General features: G+C 46.7%; 1 protein-coding gene across 3 annotated transcripts in view; it reads right to left on the minus strand.

The window, feature by feature from the left end:
* Positions 1–22,755, minus strand: part of MYO18B (myosin XVIIIB) — a 285,741-nt gene that overhangs the window by 197,395 nt on the left and 65,591 nt on the right. For all 3 annotated transcript variants that reach the window (XM_017498142.2, XM_017498140.2, XM_017498145.2), the window contains 5 exons: positions 14,831–15,004; positions 11,975–12,065; positions 9,290–9,482; positions 5,357–5,437; positions 2,769–2,916 (listed from right to left, as the gene is read on the minus strand). In XM_017498142.2, the coding sequence (XP_017353631.1) occupies positions 2,769–2,916; positions 5,357–5,437; positions 9,290–9,482; positions 11,975–12,065; positions 14,831–15,004 (687 nt within the window). The remainder of the gene's footprint in view (positions 1–2,768; positions 2,917–5,356; positions 5,438–9,289; positions 9,483–11,974; positions 12,066–14,830; positions 15,005–22,755) is intronic.

A 22,755-nucleotide genomic window follows, 5' to 3' on the forward strand; every position in this document is an offset into this window, starting at 1 on the left:
CATATATCATATAGACATATATTAAAGAATTGCACTTGACTTAAAAGTTCTTTTCCTTCCCAGAAGTTATAACGTTTTCTGGGAGGGAACAACAAACACTGGGCACCTGGAGGGGTGAGAAGGGAGAGCATCAGGAAGAACAGCTAATGGATGCTGGCCTTAATACCTGGGTGATGGGGCGATCTGTGCAGTAAATCACCATGGCAGGCGTTTATCTATGTAACAAACCTGCACAACCTGCACGTGTACCCCTGAACTTAAAATTTAAAACAATTTAAAAATTAAAAACAACATTTTCATGGGTCCCCAGAACACCTGGCAGTGTCCCTCCATGCCAGGCAGAGAATTCAGTGCTGTGCCAGTCACTGGCAGAGCCAAGATCTCTGGGAATAATTTAGGAATTCGCACTCTGAGCTTGCTCCAGGGAGAGAGGCAGGAGGCATCAGACGCTCCTGCTTCACTGCTTCGGAAATCCTGTCCTGATGTGAGCACAGGAATCCACCATGAATGTCTCGGACAGAGGCCTCTGCTGGTCACCACAGGGTGGAAACTTCAGCCGGCACTCATTCAGTGGATGGTGGCTTTCCCCCCAACTTCTTATAAACTGTTCCAGCTGGACAATCACCCCCAAATCCTCCAGCAAGATGCATCTGTCTACGTCTCCAATGACTTCAACATGGCCAAGCCCAGTGGTCATTCTTCAACCCACACCTCACTTGACCTTTTAGCTGCATTTGGGAAGGTCAATCCCTCCCTCCTCCTGTGGCTTCCAGGGAGTCATATTCTCCTGGCTTTCCCTCCTGCCTCCCTGGCCACACCTCAGTATCCTGTGCTGGCTGCTTGCCTTGTCCTTGACACCTTGACATAGGAAAGTCCCAGAACCTAGTCCTTGGACATCTTCCCTGCCAAACCTCATTCCCTCAGTGACCTCAACCAGAGTCACGGTCCTCAGTCTCCCCCTTTCAGATGCACCTGCCTGACTGTCCCTCTTCTCTGCTGGAAGGGCAGTCCCATGTGGGTGAAGATGTGTGTTTTGTTCCCTGACGCATCTCCTGGGCTAGGACAGTGGCTGCCATGTATTAAGTGCTCCATCCATGTTTTCTGAATGGACCAAGGAATGAATGCACACACATCCTGGCCCCAAAGACAGCTGGGACTGATAAGGTCAATAGATCAATAAGTACATTTGCCTTTTTTTTTTTTTTTTTTTTTTTTAGTATTGTTTTTTTTTTTTCTTTTTTTTTTTTTTTTTTTTTTTTTTTTTTTTTTGAGATGGAGTTTCACTCTTGTCCAGGCTGGAGTGCAATGGTGTGATCTTGGCTCATTGCAACTTCCACCCCCCGGGTTCAAGAGATTCTCCTGCCTCAACTTCCCAAGTAGCTGGAACTATAGGCATACACCATCATGCCTAGCTAGTTTTTTTGTATTTTTAGTAGAGATGGGGTTTCAACATGTTGGTCAGGCAGGTCTCAAACTCCTGACCTCAGGTGATCCACCTGCCTTGGCCTCTCGAAGGGCGGGGATTACAGGCGTAAACCACAGTGTCCAGCCAGTACATTTGCCTTCTTAAGTGCCTGGCAGTGTGGGGCTCACAGGAGACTCAGATCCAGACAAACCATGTTTTGAATCTGCCTTTTGATCCTTCTCCTCTGGATGACCTTGCACAAGCATTTCTGGAGCTCAGCTTGGGAAGAAGAATCTGTATCTCCAAGTGTGGGACAGAATCCTTCCAGAAGACATACAGAAAGCTGAGTATGTGGCCCTGAGTCAAGTACAGGCAACACTCCCCATCCCAGAATCACGTTCTCCAACACCATCAGCATCCACATCCTCATCAAGAAACCTGCAACACCTTCTCCCTGGTGACAAAGCTCTGCACGCACATAACCTTACCCAATTATTGTAGCAGAAATTCTAAGCAGAAAGAAGTCAGGGATGACTTCATTCCCCATTTTAAAAGCACATCAACTAAGACTACAAGAGGTTTGCCCAGCATCACGCAGGGGAAAACAGTTGGGCTTGACCTTGGAGCCTGTGGATACCAAATCTCATGATCACTTTGTTCTGGTTTCGGGGCTCCATCTCCCCTCTTGCTTCCCCTTCCACCAATTCAACTCCCACAAGCGCTATGGACTTTACCTGCAAAACACCTCCAGGGGCTTCTACCTCCTGGGGCAGCCCAGCTCCTGTCTCATCCTGGCCACCTGCCTTCCTACCATATCCTCTCACTGCAACCTTGCAGAACTTTCCAGAACATGATGCTCACCATGCCTCCCACTGTCTAGAATCCTTCATGGCTTCTTGTTGATCTAGGGTTAAGACCTTTGATTGACCAACCAGGGCCGCTGCAGTCTGAGCTGAGGCAACATCCCCAACCCTGTCCCGCATCGTGTTCCTGGCTCCGTTAGATTCATCTGCATGCGTCTCCCACTGGCCACCAGCGAAGTGAGATGTGCCCCATCGGAGTGTAGTTACAGGCCCCCTGTGCACGCATGCGCTTGGCCGTGAGTTTATTTCTTCCCCCTGAGGACATGGCCCACTCCAGGCTGGTCTGCCACCACGTAGAACAGTACCCAGCACATAGTGGCTGCCCAGCGTATTCGTTGAATACTGGAATGAATGAAAGCACACACAGGTTCATGCACATTCACCTCTGTGCACTGGAGCCTCTGTGCATGCCCTCTCAGGGCTTTTGCTACAGCGGAGAAGGACAGATTCCAACACCCAGGCTGGACTCAGCCCCCATCCCCAGCCCCTTGCTTGCTTACCTTCCGTCCCAGCTGCTTTCTTCTCGAAGGCGGCACACAGACGCTCGAGCACCACACTGTCACTGGAGCCCTCTACTCGGACTTCCTCATCCAAGACCCAGAAAAGGCCTCTGGCATCTTGAGCACCTCCTCCAGCTGGTAAGCGGACCTGGCAGGAGACCCGAGGTTCACTGAGAGGCCCTGATCCCCATCAGAGGCCTGTCTTGGGCTTTTTTCCCGTGGATAGAAAATGGGGACCTCCAAGTCCCAAGCGTCAGGACTCAGAATCTGCCTACCCAAAACCATGCTCCCATTCACCCCAGACTCTCTGTGTTGAAGCCGTGAAACTCCAGCAACTTCTCATTAGCAAGCTGTCCGAATCCTGCCTCTGTCCTCACGTCCTGTGTGACCTTGGGCAACTTACTACACCTCTCTGAGCCTTGTTTCCTCCTGTCTAATGGAGACCAAAAATACCTTCCTTGGAGGGCTGTGGTGAGCATTTAACAAGGGGAACCCTCTGGAAATTACACATTTCTAGATATATACAGGCAGCTGGCCTATTTGTGTACAACCAGACAAGAAAGGATTAATTCTGTCTGCATCATTTCTTCTAAGAAGTCTTTGTATTTTTTTAACTAAAATCTTGGGGCAAAAAAAAAAAAAAAAAAAAACAAAGGATGTGTGGAATTTAGGAATTAGGCACATGAACTAATTCATGTAAAAGTGACCTGCTTGATCTCTGACTTTTATAGCAAAAAAAAAAAAAAAGCAACAAGCACTCAAAGAACATTTCAGAGAAGAAGGTGAACTTGATTCGATCGCACAGACATAGAATTTTAAATCTAGACGCAAGCTTCAGAGGACATCTAGTCACCCGTGTAGTTTTGCATACGGGAAGCTGAGAGAAGCCTGGGGAGTTTAAAGGGCCTCTCCGAGGGCTCACAAGGAGTTGACACAATCCAGAAGGCCACGAAGCAGTCATAGAGGAAATGCAATGTGCCCAGTGACCAACTGTCCTACTGTGCCCGGGACATGAAACTTTCAGTGCTAAAGCTGGGAAAGTCCTATGCAAACTAGGACAGTTGGTCACCCTGACTGAGGAATCCGCATCCATCAGAGGCCCAGAGACGGGAAGAGGCACATCCAGGATCTCACAGACGGAGAGTCAAAGACGCAGAGCTGGAATTAGATTCCAGGCATCCTTGATCTTGGGATAAGACACAGACTCAGACATAAAGGAGACCAATAAACTTCTTTATTGGGGCTGAAACTGATAGCCAGCCCACACTCAGAAGGCCCTCAAAAACAGCTGTTGAGGCTGAGCATGGTGGTACATGCCTGTAATCCCAGCTACTCAGGAGGCTGAGGCATGAGAATCACTTGAATCCGGGAGGCAGAAGTTGCAGTGAGCCAAGATCGTGTCACTGCACTCCAGCCTGCGTGACACAGTGACACTCCATCTCAAAAAAAGAAGATGTCTGTTTGCAGACACAGGACCTGGACACTACCCCGGCTTCCCAGCCAACACTGTTAAATCAGCCCTTCAGACCCGCTCTTTCCTAGGAGACACACAGGCGAGGAAGCACAGCGTGGAAGGGAATGAACCAGACAGATGCCAGCCAGAAGAACACACTGAGACCAGCCAGCCGGGCTTACACAGGAGAGGGCTTTGCAATGATGGGTGCAGCCCACTACATGCCAAGAGAAAGCCCGCAAGCCCCTGGTCAGCAGAAGACAAGGAAGGAAGAAAAGGACACGGGCAGCCTGCAGTGTCAGATGCCAGGAGAGATGCCACCTGCAAGGCACCTCCTGTGTGCCAAGCATCATGCCAGGTGCCTTATGTGCAATATCTCATTGATGTTCACAGCAGCCCAGAGAAAGTAGCATCCCCATTCTGGACATGAGGAAACTGAGGCTCAGAGAGGTGAAGCAACACGCCCAAGGTCACCAAGATTGGACCCAAGCATGGCAGGGTCTATGGCCCAAGCACGTTTGTACTAAATAAAATGTGAAGAAGAAGAAGAAAAAAAATCAAGTGAAATTGTCACGGGCAGTTCTGAGTTGAGCAGAGGTGCAGATCTGGGGTAGCAAAGTGAGTTCTAGGGATGGAGAGAGTGAGGTAAAGACTCAGTGTACCTCAAACTAACACCTGTCTGTCCCCACATGAGTTCAGGGGCCTGGACCAAACATGCCCCTGTTCTCCAGTCCCCAAAGTCCCCAGTCTCTGCAGGGCACAGCACCTTCATCCAAACACCTGACCTTTCCAGGCCAGCGTGGCTGGAGGCCTCTGGCCATGAGCCCTGAGCTCCCTTTGACTCAGGCCTCAGGCTCCCAGGAATGAGTCTATTCTAAGACATAGACTCAGACATAAAGGAGAGCAGTGGTTCTCAACCTGAGGACACTGAAATCTCCACCGTTCAGGCCACACTCCCAGACCAATCCACACAGAATCTGAGGGTGGGTCCCAGGCATCCACATTCCCAATGAGCCTGGGGTGGCTCGAGGTGCAGACGGCATTAACAACTAGCAGACCCCAGACTCAAATCCGCTAGCATTTCAGTATGGCTAACTGGTGTCTGCAAGCCTGGGTTGGCTGGACCCCATGTTACCTGAGAGGGATTCTGATCCACGACAGCCACAGTGGCCCCTGGGGAGGGGTCTGGGAGGTCAAACTGCACAGGAACACCTTCCTGGAAAACCATAGGATTTAAAAGTTAGCTCTTTTAGTGAGCAGAAGGGGGAAGAAAACTTGAAGAAGGAAAAAGCAGAGAGGCTTCCATCACCTCCTGGCCCTTTAAAAAAATTGTATTTAACATTTTGGCAAAAGATACATAGTGTAAAGTTTACCATTTACCCATTTTAAGTATATAGTTCAGTGGTATTAGGTATATTCATGTTGTGTAGCCATCACCCCCAACCATCTCCAGAACGTTCTTCATCTTTTGAAACAGAACCTCCGTACCCATGAGACACAACTCCCTAGTTCCCCCTCCCCCAGCATCCTACTTTCTGTGCCTCTGATCTTGACTATTCTAAGTAGCTTATGTAAGTGAAATCATACAGTATTTGTCCTTTTATGTCTGACTTATGTAACTTAGCACGACGTCCTCAGGATTCATCCACGCTGTACCATTTTGTCAGAATTTCCTTCCTTTTGAAGGCTGAATAATACTTCCTTGTAAGTGCGTATCTTGTAATATGCGGATCTCACTTTGCTTGTCCATCGCCTGCCAATGGCAATCCACACGTGGGTTGCTTCTGCCTTTCAGCTATTGGGAAAAACGTTGCTTTGCAGTTTGGTGCACAAATACGAACTGAGTCCCTGATTTCAATTCTTTTGAGCATATACCCAGACATAGAATTGCTGTCATGTGGGAATTCCCATTTCTCCACATCACCCCAACACTTGTTCTTTTCTGATTATTTTTTTAGTAGCCATTAGAATGTGTGAGAGGTGACATCTCAATGTGGTTTGGATTTGCATTTCTCTTACGATTTGGGATGGTGAGCATCTTTTCGTGTACCTTTCTAAGTCTTTGGAGAAATGTCTGTTTAATTAATTTTTTCAGTTGCTAATGAGGTTGATTGTTTGCTCATCACCTTTTAGCCTTTGAGTGAGAAGAAAGATTGTAAATCAATGCTCCAATAACATTCTGCGATTGTTCATCATGCAAGGTGTCAGCCATCATGCTGAGAGCTTTATCAGGAACTGACAACTCAGTCCAAACTTTTAAAATATTTACTGAGAACCTAATGAGTGCTAGGCTGCGTGTTCAGTGCTGGAGGGAACAAGTGTAAACTATGGAAAATAACAATTGCCACAAAAATGTCACCAGAAGCCACGCATGGTGGCTCTTGCCTGTAATCCAAGCACTTTGGAAGGCCAAGATAGGCGGATCACCTCAGGTCAGGAGTTCCAGACCAACCTGGCCAACATAGTGAAACCCTGTCTCTACCAAAAATACACAAATTAGCTGGGCGTGGTGGTGGGTGTCTGTAATCCCAGCTATTTGGGAGGCTGAGGCAGGACAATCACTTGAACCCGGGAGACAGGGGTTGCCGTGAGCCAAGATCACATCACCGCACTCTAGCCTGGGCAACAACAGCGAACCTCTGCCTAAAAAATAAAAAATTTTAACAAGTCACCAGAAATGTTCAGAAAATGCTGTGGACAAAGATGTTCATCACAGTATTGTTTATAAAGCTTTGTACTTAGAAACCACCCAGATATCCATAGAAGAGGGAATGCCATCAGATCTAACCACTGCATGCAGGTTTACTAAGATTTGTAAGTGGAGGGAGGTGACATGAATAATGTAATACTGTGAAGAAAATGACAGATGGCAAATTATGTGTACAGGAAGATCCAAAATCCACAGAAAATATAATAAAGGGAAAATAATTTTAAAAAAGGAAAAATAAGAGAGAGAGAGAATGGTATCAGTGGTTACCTCTGGATGGAAGGGCTAAAGGAAATTGTAACTTTAGTTTCTTTGTACTTATAGGAACTTTCCAGTGTTTTAATTTAAAACGTATTACTTTGATAATGAGAAATAAGTGAAATGTTATGGGAAAAGTAGAATAGCTGTTACCATACACTCAAGGACTAATATAAATGAGGCACTCCTCATTCTTGTTCATTAAATGCTCAAAATAGCTCCTCTGGGGAGCATGGTAATCATCTTCATAAAACAATCCCGGTTCTCTGCCCTTCCCTATATCCATACTTTGCAGAGTGACACTGTAGTGTCTCCATCAAGGAGTGGAGCCTGTTTTCCTACCCCTTGAATCCATGCTCAGCCTTAGACCTGTTGTGACTGACAGAATACAGTGGAAGTAACTTTGTACAAGTACCAAGTCTAGGTCTCAAGGTCCCCCGCACGCTTCTGCTTGCTCTCTTGGAACCCTGCCCAGCACTCTGAGGGAAGCCCAGACTAGCCTGCTGGAGGATGAGACATTTGTGAAGCAGGGACACGGTTAACCCAGGCAAGGCCTGCCTGGATCCGCTCATAGCCAGCTGATCCCAGACATGAGAGAGCCCTGCCAAGATCATCAGAGCCACCTACCCCAACCTACACCTGAATCTGAACACAAGCTCAAGAACCATCCCAGACCAAGAGAGCTGCCCAGGCCATCCAGACACTTGGGAGCAACAACCAAAGGTTTTTTTCTAAGCCACTACATTTGGAGGTAATTTATTATGCAGCATTATTGTGGAGAAGCATAAATGACACAAAAGCATTATTATCTCTGTTTTCCATGTAAAAACATTGAGGGTCAGGAGTGAGTGCCATTTCTAAGGCCACACAGCCAATAAGTAACAGAGTTAGAATCAGACCTCAGGTATCATCAGAATCATCTGTTTGAGATTCATTTATGTTGGTGCTTTATTTTCATTGCCAACCAAAGAAATAACTATAACTTCAGTACCCATTATTCCAAATTATTCTACTGATGAACAATATGGCCGTTTCTAACATTTTGGCAGCAGCACTTGTTGGAGTGAAGGTGGTCACACCTTCAGGAAAGAAGGTGTGAGTCATATAGGGAACTGAGGCATTCTCATTTTCACCTGGGTGGTAGAGATACATGTATGTGCATTTAGGTAAGTTCATTGCACTATACGCTTCTGATTTATGCACTTTGTAAATGTTATATTTCCTTTTTTTTTTTCTGAGATGGAGTCTCTTTGTTACTCAGGCTGGAGTGCAGTGGTGCAATCTCGGCTCACCACAACCTCCACCTCCTGGGTTCAAGCGATTCTCCTGTCCCAGCCTCCCAAGTAGCTGGGATTACAGGCTCACACCACTGCACCCGGCTAATTTTTCTATTTTTAGTAGAGATGGGATTTCACTATGTTAGTCAAGCTGGTCTCGAACTCCTGACCTCAGGTGATCCACCTGCCTTGGCCTCCCAAAGTGCTGGCATTACAGGCGTGAGCCACCACTCCCAGCCTTATATTTCAATTTAAACTTTTTTTTTAATGAGAAAAGAAGGGCTGGCAGGATCATGCCTGAACACGCTTCCTGGTACACACACAGTTTCTCTCCGCTGCCTCCTAGAAGAGGAATTGCTGAGTCATGGGGAGCAGGCAACTTCAGCTTTGTGAGAATCACCATACTGTGTGGCAGAGGGGTGTGGAGCCCACTGCTTCCACCTGCCCACAGACGTCAAGGGCATTCCTCACTTGGGGAGATGCAGACTGACTCTTAGAGGCGCCTTTCACTTGAGTGAAGTGGGAGAGGATGAAGCAGACATCCCAAAGAAGGGACAGCTGTGGAAGCAAGGCCTGGGGAAGCCCAAGTTCCTTGGTGCTTTTGGGTGTGGGGTTCAGGAGGCAGTGGGGGGCGGGGAGGAAGGCTGGGCTGGGGAGGGAGCAGCAGAGGTCTGGGGAGCCAGGCCTGGGGAAAGGGCTTTGTTCCCTGGTGACTTGAGCAGGGTGAAGCTGCAGGCTACTGCGGAATGGGAATCCCACCCCTTCCCGTCTGACCTCGCATCCTCCACGAAGCTCTGGCGAAGGCCCTGCTGCAGCCCCCGCCTACCTCTCGATATCGCTCCAGCGTGGAGACAAAGGTCCGCTGGTAGAAGAGCAGCTGCAGGCGCTCGTGGGCATAGTTGTGGCACAGCTCCTCGAAGGTGGCCGCCCGGTCCTTGCCCTGGTGCCGGGGGTTCTGGAAGCCTGGAGAGTCCACCACCATAATGGAGGCCATGGAGAGATGGTGGGAGGAGAAGGACCTAGGGAGAGAAGGGAGAGGCGGAATGTCTGAGATGGCGTGGAGTCCAGCAGCCCACTGATCCAAGCCTCCAGCAGAACTGATTTCAAAACCAAGCTCACCTCTTACAGGCTGTGTGACCTCAGGCAAGCTACTTAACCTCTCTGAGCAGGGGTTTCCCCAAACGTCAAATGAGGATGGTTGTGAGTAGGCTTATCCCAGGGACAGCTATATGGACTAAAGGAATTAAAGGGCCTCCCACAGGCCCAAAGTAAAAAAAAAAAAAAAAAAAAAAAAAAAAAAAAAAAAAAGACTAGCTTAATGTCACCCAGCAAATTGACTACCAAGTGAAGTCTAGGCCCTCCTTTCCTTCCTTCGGAGATCTATTGAAATAGAAAAACTATTTTATTTGATACATCAGTTTATGAAATTCTCGGGGTAGGGATGATTCACATCAAAATCCAGGAGTTAAAAGACTTTGGAGCCAGTCACATGTGGGCTCAGTCCTTGCACTGTGACAGAGGGGATGTATGTCTTGGGAGAGTTGCCCAACCTCTCTGAGCCTCTGCCGTCTCAGCCATGAAAGGGTTAATGAGGGCTGCGGGACTAACTCAGAGGGCTTTTGTGAGGGTTGGGTGTGAGAAGCTTCCCCCGCTGTGAAAGTATAAGTTGACCACGTGGTTGGTGCTCAGCAAATGCCACCTGCTATCTTCACCATGAGCATGATCAGCTAGGCGCTCTGGAGGGTCCTTATTTGAACCTTGGTTATTCTGTTTGCCAAGCTTTTCCAAGTATAAAATGGGGATCATAAGGGATAGTAAGAGCAGCCACCTCATAGACATGCCTGAAGATGAAGTCGGTTCATTCTAGGCAAGCTAGACACCTACTAGGTGCTTATAAATGCCGTAGTAGGTACTTTGATCATCCACGCACCATTTCACAGATGTGGCCTCCGAGAACCAAAACCTCATAGCAGCTGCCCTTCGCTGGTGAAGGCAGTTGCCTCCGCCAGCAGTTCATTCACTACTCCCAGTACTCCCCTCTCTAAGCACGCCTGATCCCCTTGGTTTCTAAATAATATGTCTGTGGGCTCAGATGGTAATGACTTCAGCAGCGTCAGAGGGAGTTGATTCCGTGTCCACGACAACTTGGAGAAATCCGGCTGCTCTGTTGCTACGCGCCAGCCTCATCCCTTTAACAGGATTTCAGAAGCCTAATTATGCTTTCGGCTTTCACAGAGGGGGAAGGCAAGCCTTTGCCTAGGCTCTGGATTAGCTCCTCTGAAAAACTGCTTAAAGGGTTTCCAAGCCTAGGCTCAGTGCGTTGTTAATAAGGATGGAAAACAGACGCTGATGTGCAGCCCCAAAGAGGCGCTTCAGAGGCACGTCCTGGCCCATTCCAAATGTCTGCCATGTTGCTCCCATCCCTAGCAAGACAATTTTGAAAAATACATGGATGAGAACAATGCGCTGGGCTGTTCAGGGAAACTGAAGGGATGAGATGAGAATGCAGCATTGTGTTTGCATCTGGGCTCTACCCCTTCAAGCTTCAGCCTCCTTCTCTTTACAATGGGCTGATGTCCGTATTCCATGATGCAAAGCGAGTTAGACAATTGGTGCGATCCCTGGCCCTTAGTGGGTACCTAAAGTGCTTAGCTTTCATTATTGGTATTTTTACAATCACTCTTAGGAAGAGCAGGGTTTTCCCCAACTGTTAAATGAGGATGGGGGCGAGTAGGCTTATCCCAGGGACAGCTATATGGACTAAAGGAATTAAAGGGCCTCCCACAGGCCCAAAGTAAAAAAAAAAAAAAAAAAAAAAAAAAAAAAAAATGACTCGCTTAAGGTCACCCAGCAAGTTGACTACTAAGTGAAGTCTGGGCCCTCCTTTTCTTCCTTCCGAGACCTATTGAAATTGACAAAAACTATTTTATTTAATAGCTTGCTTGGTTTTGTGACAGAGTCTCTCTCTGTCACCCAGGCTGGAGTGCGGTGGTAAAATCCCGGCTCACCGCGACCGCCACTTCCTGGGTTCAAGCAATTCTCACTGCCTCGGCCTCCTGAGTAGCTGGGATTACAGGCATGCGCCACAACGCCTGGCTAATATTTGCATTTTTTAGTAGAGATGGGGTTTCGCCATGTTGGCCAGGCTGGTCTTGAACTGCTGACCTCAGGTGATCCACCCGCTTCAGCCTCCCAAAGTACTGGGATGACAGGCATGAGCCACCATGTCTGGCCAGGAAGTTATTTAAATTCATTACTTATTTTAATCTTCACAGCAACCCTAGGGGAGAGAGCTATTGTACAGACGAGGAAGGGGAGATCAGAGAAGTGAACTGATTTACCGGCCACACAGCCAGTGGGTGGCCAGGGTGAAAGTTAAACCCAGCACTCTTCACTTTAGAAACACTCTTGCCAGCTCAAACATTGCCACTTGGCTCAACTGCCCGGTATGTGGGTTCATCCGTGCACCTGCAAGAGACCAACTTTCTGCCTAGGAAAAAGCCCCATTTACCTGTTGATGAGCGAGACGATGGCCGCAAAGAGCTCCTGGTACAGGCCCGAGGCCATCCCCTCCACACACTCCATGCCTGTCATCTTGAGCCCTGGGAAAGAGGACAGAATCAGCATCCTTGGTCAGGATCTTGCCTGGGGCCCAGGACACCGCTACAGAGTGGCAGGGACCACCCATCTTAGAAAATCCTTCCTTTCTTTCCACATCCTTCCATGCTGAAATTATTTCCCCAGGTTCTTAGTGTCCTCTCAGTCTAAGTGTCCTAAGTGTGCCCTCTCAGGGCCTACAGGGTCCCATGTAACCTGCCCTTTGCTCCAGAGTGATCTTCTGCTCATCCCTCAGGGCTAGCCCAAAAGTCACCTCCACGGGAAAGCCTTCCTTGACTACCACTACCACCACCACTAGGCCATTCCCAGCTCTGTGGTGCTTCCAATAGCACTTCCCATAGCACAATCTTTCTAGCTTAGTTATTTTATTAACCTGTGTCTCCCTCATGAAGCTGGGAGTGCCCTGAAGATAGGCGCTGTCCCTGGGTTTGTTGATTTTTGAATTGCCAGTGTCTGGCACATAATAGACACTCAGTACGTGTTTATTATTTTCTTTTTCTGAAGAGAAATTTGGCAATTTTTGTATTAGAAGCCGTAAAATGTTCATATACTGGGACCTAATAATTTCACTCCTAGGCTTTTATTCTAATAAAATATTCCAAGAAATAAAGCTTTCTGAGGACACAGATTCACCCAACTGTTGATTAAATTGGCAAAAATCACTTTGTTGAAATGACTTGCGTGCCCAACAATAGCAAATGGGTTGGGTAATTGATAGTCTGTCCGTACAAAGGAATGCTTAAAGTCAGGTATGAAGAATATTGAATGAGATTGAAAAAGTGCCTCCCTAGAAAGTTAGGAGGAATACAAAGCTCAAAAACTATAATTACCAGTTGTGGACTCGATTTTGCTTGAACACACACACACACACACATACACACACACACACGCATGCATATATGTGCATCCCCTTAAAATCACCAGCCTTGATTAAGGAGCACGGGACAAGGCAGAGTGAGGAGCATAGGGGTCAGATCACACATTCTGGCCCTTAAGTTTTAGTTCCATCTAAAGAATGGAAAATACCATTTCCAAATTGGTACACACTAGTGCCTGGAGGAGTGATTCTGCTTGTACATTCCAGGCAGCCCACTGCAGCCCCGGAAGCATTTCCCACCCCTCCTCTGACTCCACCCCCAACCTGGGCTGTTGCTAGGCAACCTGCAGCCTCCCAGCATCTCTCTTAAGCCCAAAGGTCCCCTGCCTGCTTAATGTCTGCTCTTGAGACCTCAGCCTGAGAGGTTAACTCAGACTCACAAAGTGGTGAGTGCATGTGTCTGTGTATGTGTGTGATGTGCCTGTCCTTAAGCATGTGTGTGTTGTTGGTGCCGGTGCATGTGTGTGCATACATGTGCTTGTGTCTATGCATGTTCCTGCGCATGTGTGTGTAATTGTGTGGCATGTGCTCATGTACCTGTGTCGTATATATTTGTGCACATGTTTACACATACACGTGTGCCATGCATACCTCTGTGTGTGTGGTGTGTGTCATATGCATGCTTGCAGTATATGTGTGTCAGTGTCTGTACACGTGTGTGTTCATGTGTGTGTGATTGGCATGTGTCGGTGCACACGTGTGCATACAAAGTGTGCTGCGCAAATGTGTGTGTGCATGTGTGTATGCACATGTGGTGTGTGCAAGCATGTGTGTGCATGCTTCTGTGCATGTGTGTGTGCATGTCAAAGAGGAGAGGTAATCTTCAAGAAAATCACAGCTCACACCAGAGCACAGACCTGAAAGGAAACACAGAGGGCCGATGGGGTCCAAGTGACAGCCCTCACGCCGAAGTCCTGAAGGTGGAAGAGGTGGGGCCCCAAACCACAGCTCACAACGGTTCTACTCATTAATCCCAAACTCTGCTGTCTCAAGGACAGCTGCTTTTAGAGCGCTCCCAACGGCACACAGAGGCTGCAGGACCCGGCAGATCACATCCTTGCAGGTACAGTACAAAGTCCTCCCGCATTTCCCCACAGCAGTTCAAAGTGCCCCCATTCTTCCAGCTGCTCAGGCCAAAATCCCAGCAGCCACTGCTGGTCCCACTCTTCCTCTTAGGGCCCATGCTATCACCTCAGCTTGTAGACTAGCTCCTGAATCTGTCCACCGCGCCCCATCTCCACTAGCACTTCCCACCACCATCTATCACCTGGTGATTTCTATAGGTTCCCAGTGGGTCTCCCTTCTCCCACTCACTCCCCAACCTTCATCCAGGCTGAGCTTAAAGCCGAATCATGCCATCCCCCGGCTGAAGCCACTCCACAGCTTCCCAAGGGTCTGAGAATAAAATCCCTGGTTTACAAACCCTTAGAGAGCTGGCGACACCTTGTTCTCCACCCTCAACTTCTATCTCTCCACCTCGCTCCAGCCACTGGGGCTTTACTTCCATCCCTCAAACAGAAAGACTAGTCTTTCCCCTACCTAGTAGGTGCTCAACAAACATGAAATCCAATGGAAATGCACTGGTCCACTGGCCCCGCCCAGGGCATCCCCTCCCCACGGCAAGCCTCCTGGGTTTCAGCAGCCTTCTTGACCACTGAATGGAGGCGGCCATTTGAACAGTAGCATTGACCAAGTAGAAACCATGTCCATTTCCACCTATGATGGCTTCCCCTGCACCTAACACAGGCCTGCCTAGAGTAGGCTCTTAATACATCCTTGATAAAAAAAAAAAAAAAAAAAAGTTCTACGGGTGTGTCCCCAGGAGCTGCCCAGAGAGGGCCCGGCTCACCCAGGGAGGCAGCAGCCACGTACCTGAGCTGGCTTCCTCGTCCTCGAGGCCCCATCGGCTTGGCCCAAACGTCACTTGCTGGATGATCTGTCGGAGGTGGTGCTTGAAGGTGGCCGTGTTCAGCTCCTCATACTCACAGCCCAGGGCCTCAGCTGCGTAATTTGCCCACTCAAACCTCATGAACTGCTTCCGACCCACTGCACGGGGACAAAACAGAGGCGTGGCAGTGAGGCCCTGGGCACTGGGTGAATGAATGCCCAGAGGACCTCGGAGAATCTTACCACCCACCCAGTCTCCATGCCAGCCCCCTTAGCAGGGAACTTGGACAACTGTCCAGGCCTGGGACCCTAAGCAATGGCCCCTGGAGAAGTCAGGTGTCCCAAGGGACTTGCTTATCCAAATCCTCCGCCATTTGCATTGCTTCCTTTTCCAAAGCAATTAAAAATATTCTGGAGAAGCATTCTAAATGTGAAATTGGGGAATGTTTAGTAAAATTATGATTTATTCACCCACCCATGCATCCATTTACCTGTCCCCAGGCATACACCATCCCCTGCAAGCCAGACGCCTATCCTTTCCACCCCTCATCCAATCACACATCCACCGAACCAACCATCTGCTTATCCCGTACATGCTTACTGAGCTCCCACCGCGACAGGCGCTGGGTCTGCCACCGAAATCAATGAGCAAGACAAAGTGCCTGTCCTCATGGAGGGAGTGTGACATGAGGGAGTGTGACAATAGACAAGTAAACAAATAGATAATTTCCGGCCATAAAATTATAAAGTTCTCTCTGCCCTCTGCCAAAGAGAAACTAAAGCAGGGTGCTGAGATCAAGAGAGACTGAAGGAGTGTTTGATATCTCTGGTGGTCAGAGTGGGCTCTCTCTGAAGATGTGATATGTAAACTGAGCTATGAAAGGTGAGAAGGAGCTTCCACATAAAGAACCAGGGGAGTGCTTCAGAGGATGAAGGAGGAGGCAGTGCAAAGGTCCTGGGGCAGAAATGAGCATGGTGTGTTAAGGAATGCCAAGCAAGCCCATGTAGCTGGAATGTGGGGAGACAGGAAACAGACGAGGTTAAAGAGTCAATGGAGAGCCACTCTGTGGACTATTATAAGGCCATTTAAAATTAGCAGCAAAGACCTTCCATACTATGCACAATACTTACACTTGAATGCTAAGTGAAAAGTAGATTAAAAAATGGTATCATAGGACTGGAAATGGTAGCTCACGCCTGTAATCCCAGCACTTTGGGAGGCTGAGGAGGGCAGATCATGAGGTCAGGAGATCAAGACCATCCGGCTAACACAGTGAAACCCCGTCTGTACTTAAGACACAAAAAAATTAGCTGGGCATGGTGGCACACGCCTGTAGTCCCAGCTGCTTGGGAGGCTGAGGCAGGAGAATCGCTTGAACCTGGGAGGCAGAGGTTGCAGTGAGCCGAGATCGAGCCACTGCACTCCAGCCTGGGTGACAGAGCAAGAATCTGTCTCAAAAAAAAAAAAAAAAAAAAAAAAAAAAAAAAAAAAAAAAAAAAAAAAAAAAAAAAAAAAAAGAAAAAAGAAAAGAAGAAAATGATACCATAGTACGATGTCAACTGTGTGAACCATTCTAAATTGTTGTAAAAATAATAATAATAAAAAGGGAAATATAGCCAAATATTAACCATCACCGCTGGGTAAGAGGATTTTATATTTTCCAAATTTTCTACCATGTTTGAGCACTAATTTTTTAATCCATATAAAGATAAATGATTTCTTAAGACACATAATAATGCCATCCTTAAAACATTTTCACTAACAAATATAAGAAAAAATGTTCAATATCACTAATCATCAGGGAAACGCAAATTAAAACCACAATGAGGTATCATCTCACTCCAGTAGTATGGATGGCAAAAAAAAGTGCTGACAAGGATGCAAAAAGAAGGGGGACCTCTTAGAATCTGTTAGTGGGAATGTAAACTAGCCCAGCCACTATGGAGAGCAGTATGAACTTTCCTCGAAAAACTAGAGATAGAACTATCATATGATTCAGCAATCCCACTACTGGGCATTTATCCAAAGGAAATCAGTACATCAAAGAGATATCTGTACCCCATGTTTACTGTAACACTATTCACCATACCCAGGAGAGGGGATCAGCCTAGGAGTCCAGTAACAGACAAACGGGTAAAGAAAATGAGATATATATACACAATGGAATACTATTCAGGCAAAAATAACGTGAAGTCTTGTCATTCATGGCAACATAAATGGAAATGGAGGACATTAAGTGAAATAAGCCAAGCCCAGAAAGACTAATATCACATGTTCTTATTCATATGTGGAAGCTAAAAAAAAGTTTATCTCATAAAGGTAGAAAGTAGAATACAGCATACGGCTGGGAAGGGTAGGGGGCAGAGGGGTGGTTAGGGACAGAGCTGTTAAAGGACACAAAAATCACAGCTAGAGAGGAGAAATAAGTTCTAGTATTCTATAGCCTTGCAGGACGACTGTAGTTAGCCATAATATATTATATAGATTCGAATAGCTAGAAGGAAGATACTGAATCTTCCTAACACAAAGAAATGATCATTGTTCAAGATGATGGATACGCTAATTACCCTGATCTTGTAACTATACATCATATGTATAGAAACACTACTATGTACCCCATAAATATGTACAATTATTATGTCAACTTAAAAAAAACGAAAAATGTTTCTCCTATCTTTTATTTTCCTATAAATGTGTTTCCATCTTTGAAATAAGAATCACAGTCGCCAATAGGGATTTTTCATTCAATCAGAAAGAGATTGTGAGGGCCCAATTCTTCAAGCAAACAGCATGATGAACCAGTCTGGCTTATGGCAAAATTAGAAATTTGGAAAAAGACGTTATCTAGGACTTTGATCTTACCCAAGGAGGAGGCCTGGCCCCAGTCACTAAGGGTATCACAAACAGACGCTGCTTATTGACATCCTTCTATGTGCCAATTACTCTGCACTGGTCATAAGAGCATCACTGTACTATCCTCATTTTATAGACTATGTTCATTTTACAGATGATGAAACTGAGACTCAGAGAGGTAACATGGCTAATTTTTAAAAATCATCACTTTCAAAAAATGATGGTGATGATGATAATGGTGATAGTGATGGTGATGACAATAATGATAATGATAGTAATGATGATGATGATGATGATGGTGATGATGATGATGGTGGTGATGGTGGTGATGGTGACGGTGATGGTGATGATAGTGATGATGGTGATGGTGGTGATGATGTTGATGGTGATGATGGTGATGATGATGATGATGGTGATGATGGTGGTGATGGTGATGGTGATGATGATGGTGATGATGGTGATGGTGGTGATGGTGATGATGGTGATGGTGATGATGGTGATGATGGTGATGATGATGATGGTGGTGATGGTGATGGTGATGATGGTGGTGGCGATGGAGATGACGATGATGGTGACGATGATGGTGATGATGATGATGGTGATGATGGTGATGATGGTGGTGATGGTGATGATGATGATGGTGGTGATGGTGATGATGGTGATGGTGATGATGGTGGTGATGATGATGGTGGTGATGGTGATGGTGATGATGGTGGTGGTGATGGTGGTGATGATGATGGTGGTGATGGTGATGGTGATGATGGTGGTGGTGGTGGTGGTGATGATGATGGTGGTGATGGTGATGGTGATGATGGTGGTGGTGGTGATGATGATGGTGGTGGTGATGGTGGTGGTGACAGTGATGATGATGACGGTGATGGTGATGGTGGTGATGATGGTGATGATGTTGATAGTGATGATGGTGGCGGTGATAATGATAGTGATGGTGTTGATATGATGGTGATGGTGATGATGGTGGTATGATGGTGATGGTGGTGGCGATAATGATGATGATGGTGATGGCGATGATGATGTTGATGACGTTTATAGTGATGATGGTGGTGATGATGGTGATGATGGTGATGGTGATGATGGTGATGGTGGTGGTGGTGATGATGATGGTGGTGGTGACAGTGATGATGACAGTGATGGTGATGGTGGTGATGATGGTGATGACGTTGATAGTGATGATGGTGGTGATGATGATGATGGTGATGATGGTGATGATGGTGTGGTGGTGATGATGATGATGATGGTGGTGGTGACATGATGGTGACAGTGAAGGTGTGGTGGTGGTGATGATGGTGATGGTGATGATAACAGTTCTAATTCACTTACCTGATTTTATTCAACGTTGCATCTTTGTTCAGCTCATGGCTTTTACAGTTAAAAAGCTTGTGTTAGAGTTCAAGGAGTAACACATGAAAAAGCTCAGTACTTATTAGTTGTATTTATTTATTTTTGTTATTATTAAATCTTCACAAGAGTCCTATAAAGCACTATTATTAATCCCATTTTACAAATTAAAAATCTGACTGAGAGAAGTCACCAGAAAACAGGCTTATCCTAAGTGGAAGAACTACACTTTCACTAAACTCAGTCCTTCAAATATCATCTTTTTTACCAAATCCTTGTGACTCTACTTTTAGATGGACTCACTTTTCATTTTCACTTAAATAAATTATAAACAGAAATATTATCATACTACATTAAATGAGAATTCATTATCACCTGCCACAAATAGAACGCAGAAATGAATACAACATAAGCACAAAAATGTCATTAGATACTAATTAAATACTGTTACCTGTGAGCCTGAAGTCTGCTCTCTCTTTGTTAAAAAGGAAGTTTAGTGAGTATTAGAGAGAGGTGTTAAAGGCTAATAGCACTGAATGAGACTTCTTCTTCCGCGCTGGGATTGAGAGTGAACTAAATAGATGTCTTTCCAGGTGGGTGAGGTCCTGTCCCCTCTTGCTGTTCTCCACGGCTGCTCTCTAACACTTGCACTTACAGTGACCTTTCTGGCCTCGATGAGCTGGGAGAAGTCATCAAGGAAATTGGCAATTGATATTTCTGAAAAGAATGGTGAATGTGTGCTGGCTGGACTCTCTAAACCCTTCCTGACCTAGGTGGGGATATTTGCAGGTGCAGTTGAGATGCATGCTGCTGGTGCAATCCAGGCGGGCGCACAGGGAGCTTTGCCAGGAAAAGGATCTTCTGCTCTCAGCTCCCGGAAGGTGAGCCGGTGCACAAAATCCAATCCCGTGGATTCTTCTGTCTTTGCTCAGACATAGGTGGTGACCAAAGTCTCTTCCCAGGGGAGGTCAAGAGCCCTAAGTTGGCACCTGAGCCAGGTAGAAAAGGAACTGGGCAATAACACGGGTGTTGGCCCAAACGGGATCTGGGTCCAATTCCCATTTCTGCTGTTCCCAGTTTGTTGTACAAAGCCAGGTGCACAGCCTTTTTGAGATTCAGTTTCTTTGTCTGTGAAATGGAACCTGAAAACCCCCAACACCTCTTCACAGGGTTGCAAGGATGAGATGAGAAGGTTACATGTGAGATACCCAACAGAGTGCCAGGCCCAGAGAAGGCACTCAGCAAATTTCAATTCCCTTCTCCACATGCAAAATCGAGGAGGCGACCTTTCACCCCAGAGGGGATTATCCTGTCCTGGTGGCTGCAGAAACTTCCCCTGCATGTCTTGTCTATCCACTGCTTTTTGAAGAGGCTATGTGGAATGATAACGGATTGGTACACTTGGGATGTGGGTCACACCTCAGAGCTTCCGAGTCAGCTGAGGCCACTTCTCCTCAAGCCATCAAGCGTTGAACGTGGCCCACGTGCCAGGCAGTGCGCTAAAGACTTCACACACCTCATCTCACCAAAACCCTCTGAGATGATGCACAAATGCAGAACAGACTCAGTAAGGTCAAGATTCTTGTCCAAAGTGGTACGAGGTGTGATTTCCGCCCTGCCGTGGTTGATCTTGGGATCCATGCTCAAGGAACCAGCCATGAGGACCACTAGCTCTTAATGGAGCCACAGCAAGGGGAGATGGAATAAGAGATAAAGCCAAAGTGAGACAGGCAGAGAGACACAGAGAGGCAGAGGCAGAGGGAGACAGAAACAGAGAGAAAGGACGGAGATTGCTCCTCAGAGGGAATTCCCCACTGGGGGAAGTGGATTTTTCCCTGCCCCCAGTCCACACCAGAGGAGATCACACACTCCATCCAGGTACTTTTCTCTCTACCCACCAGGAGTCAAAGAGAGTAGGGGATGAGGAAATCCCAAAGCTAAATGCAGAGATCATTTCTGGTGTGTGCTTTTGGTTGTCAGCCATTGTTCGGGTTGCTAGGGGGAAACTGGTCTGCATGGCAGGTGGGCCCACAGCTGCTGCCTTTCTGCCCTCCTGGGGCTTCCTGGATTCACCTCCTACATGAACACCTTGCCCTTGAACCCTTATCTCTGCATCTGCACTCCCGCTAAGGTGCTAAGTCTAAGAGAGTCCTGAGGCTGCAGGTACCTAGCATGGCCATGTAAGCAGGGTTGGGTTGGATCTTCCTTTATTATGGAGGTCAAGGGGATGCTCTCTAAAAAGGAGACAATGTCCTAGCACGCTGCTCTTTCTCTGTCTATTCTATTTCTTAGACCCCATCAAAATGTGGGTGAAGGATATGAACAGACACTTTTCAAAAGAAGACATTTATGCAGCCAACAAACATATGGGGGAAAAAGCTCATCATCACTGGTCATTAGAGAAATACAAATCAAAACCACATTGAGATACCATCTCATGCCAGTTAGAATGGTGATCGTTAAAACATCAGGAGATAACAGATGCTGGAGAGGATGTGGAGAAATAGGAAGGCTTTTACACTGTTGGCAGGAGTGTAAATTAGTTCAACCATTGCGGAAGACAGTGTTGTGATTCCTCAAGGATCTAGAACTAGAAATGTCACTTAACCCAGCAATCCCATTACTGGATATATGCCCAAAGGATTATAAATCATTCTACTATAAAGACACATGCACACGTATGTTTATTGCTGCACTGTTTCCAATAGCAAAGAATTGGAACCAACCCAAATGCCCATCAATGATAGATTGGTTAAAGAAAATGTGGCACATATACACCATGGAATACTATGCAGCCATAAAAAAGGATGAGTTCATGTCCTTTGCAGGGACATGGATAAAGCTGGAAACCATCATTCTCAGCAAACTGACACAAGAACAGAAAAACCAAACACCACATGTTCACACTCATAAGTGGGTGTTGAACAATAACACATGCACAAGGAGGGAAACATCACCCATTGGGGCTCTTTGGTGGGTGGGGGATTAGGGGAGGGATAGCAGGGGGTGGGGGGATTGGGAAGGAATAGATTTGGAGAAATACCTAATGTAGATAATGGGGTGATGGGTACAGCAAACCACCATGGCACATATATACCTATGTAACAAACCTGCACACTCTGCACATGTACCCCAGAACTTAAAATAGAAAAAATAAATAAATAAGAAACAATTTGCATGTCTGAGATGAGGCCAGCCTCCAGCCAACATGCCAGCAAGGGTGGGGCTGAGTCAGTAATTCTCTCAGTGGCAGGATGGGTGTGAAGCAGGGCAGAGTGGCCGGCCACATAGTTGGGGATCAGAGTTCCCCAGAGGTACACCTTGTAGCAGTTGTTTTACAGAATGGTCACCAGTATCACTGGGAAAAAATGAATGTGTATTATATCAATTTGGTCGATGCTCGGTTAAATAAGTTTCTTAACTGCAGGACTTCTCAGAGCCTTTAAAGTATATCTTACGAAACTCTGAGAAAGGGAAATTCTGTTCAGACTTATTTGGCCTCAGAATGCTTTTACAGAATCTCTTGTTCCATGAGACAGAGGTTTTAGAAATAGTTATTTAGCTGAAAGAGTGCTTACTTAACCAGGTGACCCTTGACAAGCTGCCTCACCTGAGCCATTTGTCCCAGGTCACTCCTTCGATAAGAGAGAGGCTGGGATTTGAATTGAGAGAACAAATAAAGGAGAAATGAGGGAAGGGA

Source organism: Cebus imitator, unplaced genomic scaffold (genome assembly GCF_001604975.1).
Source record: "Cebus imitator isolate Cc_AM_T3 unplaced genomic scaffold, Cebus_imitator-1.0 Scaffold237, whole genome shotgun sequence".
Classification (NCBI taxonomy): Eukaryota; Metazoa; Chordata; class Mammalia; order Primates; family Cebidae; genus Cebus; species Cebus imitator.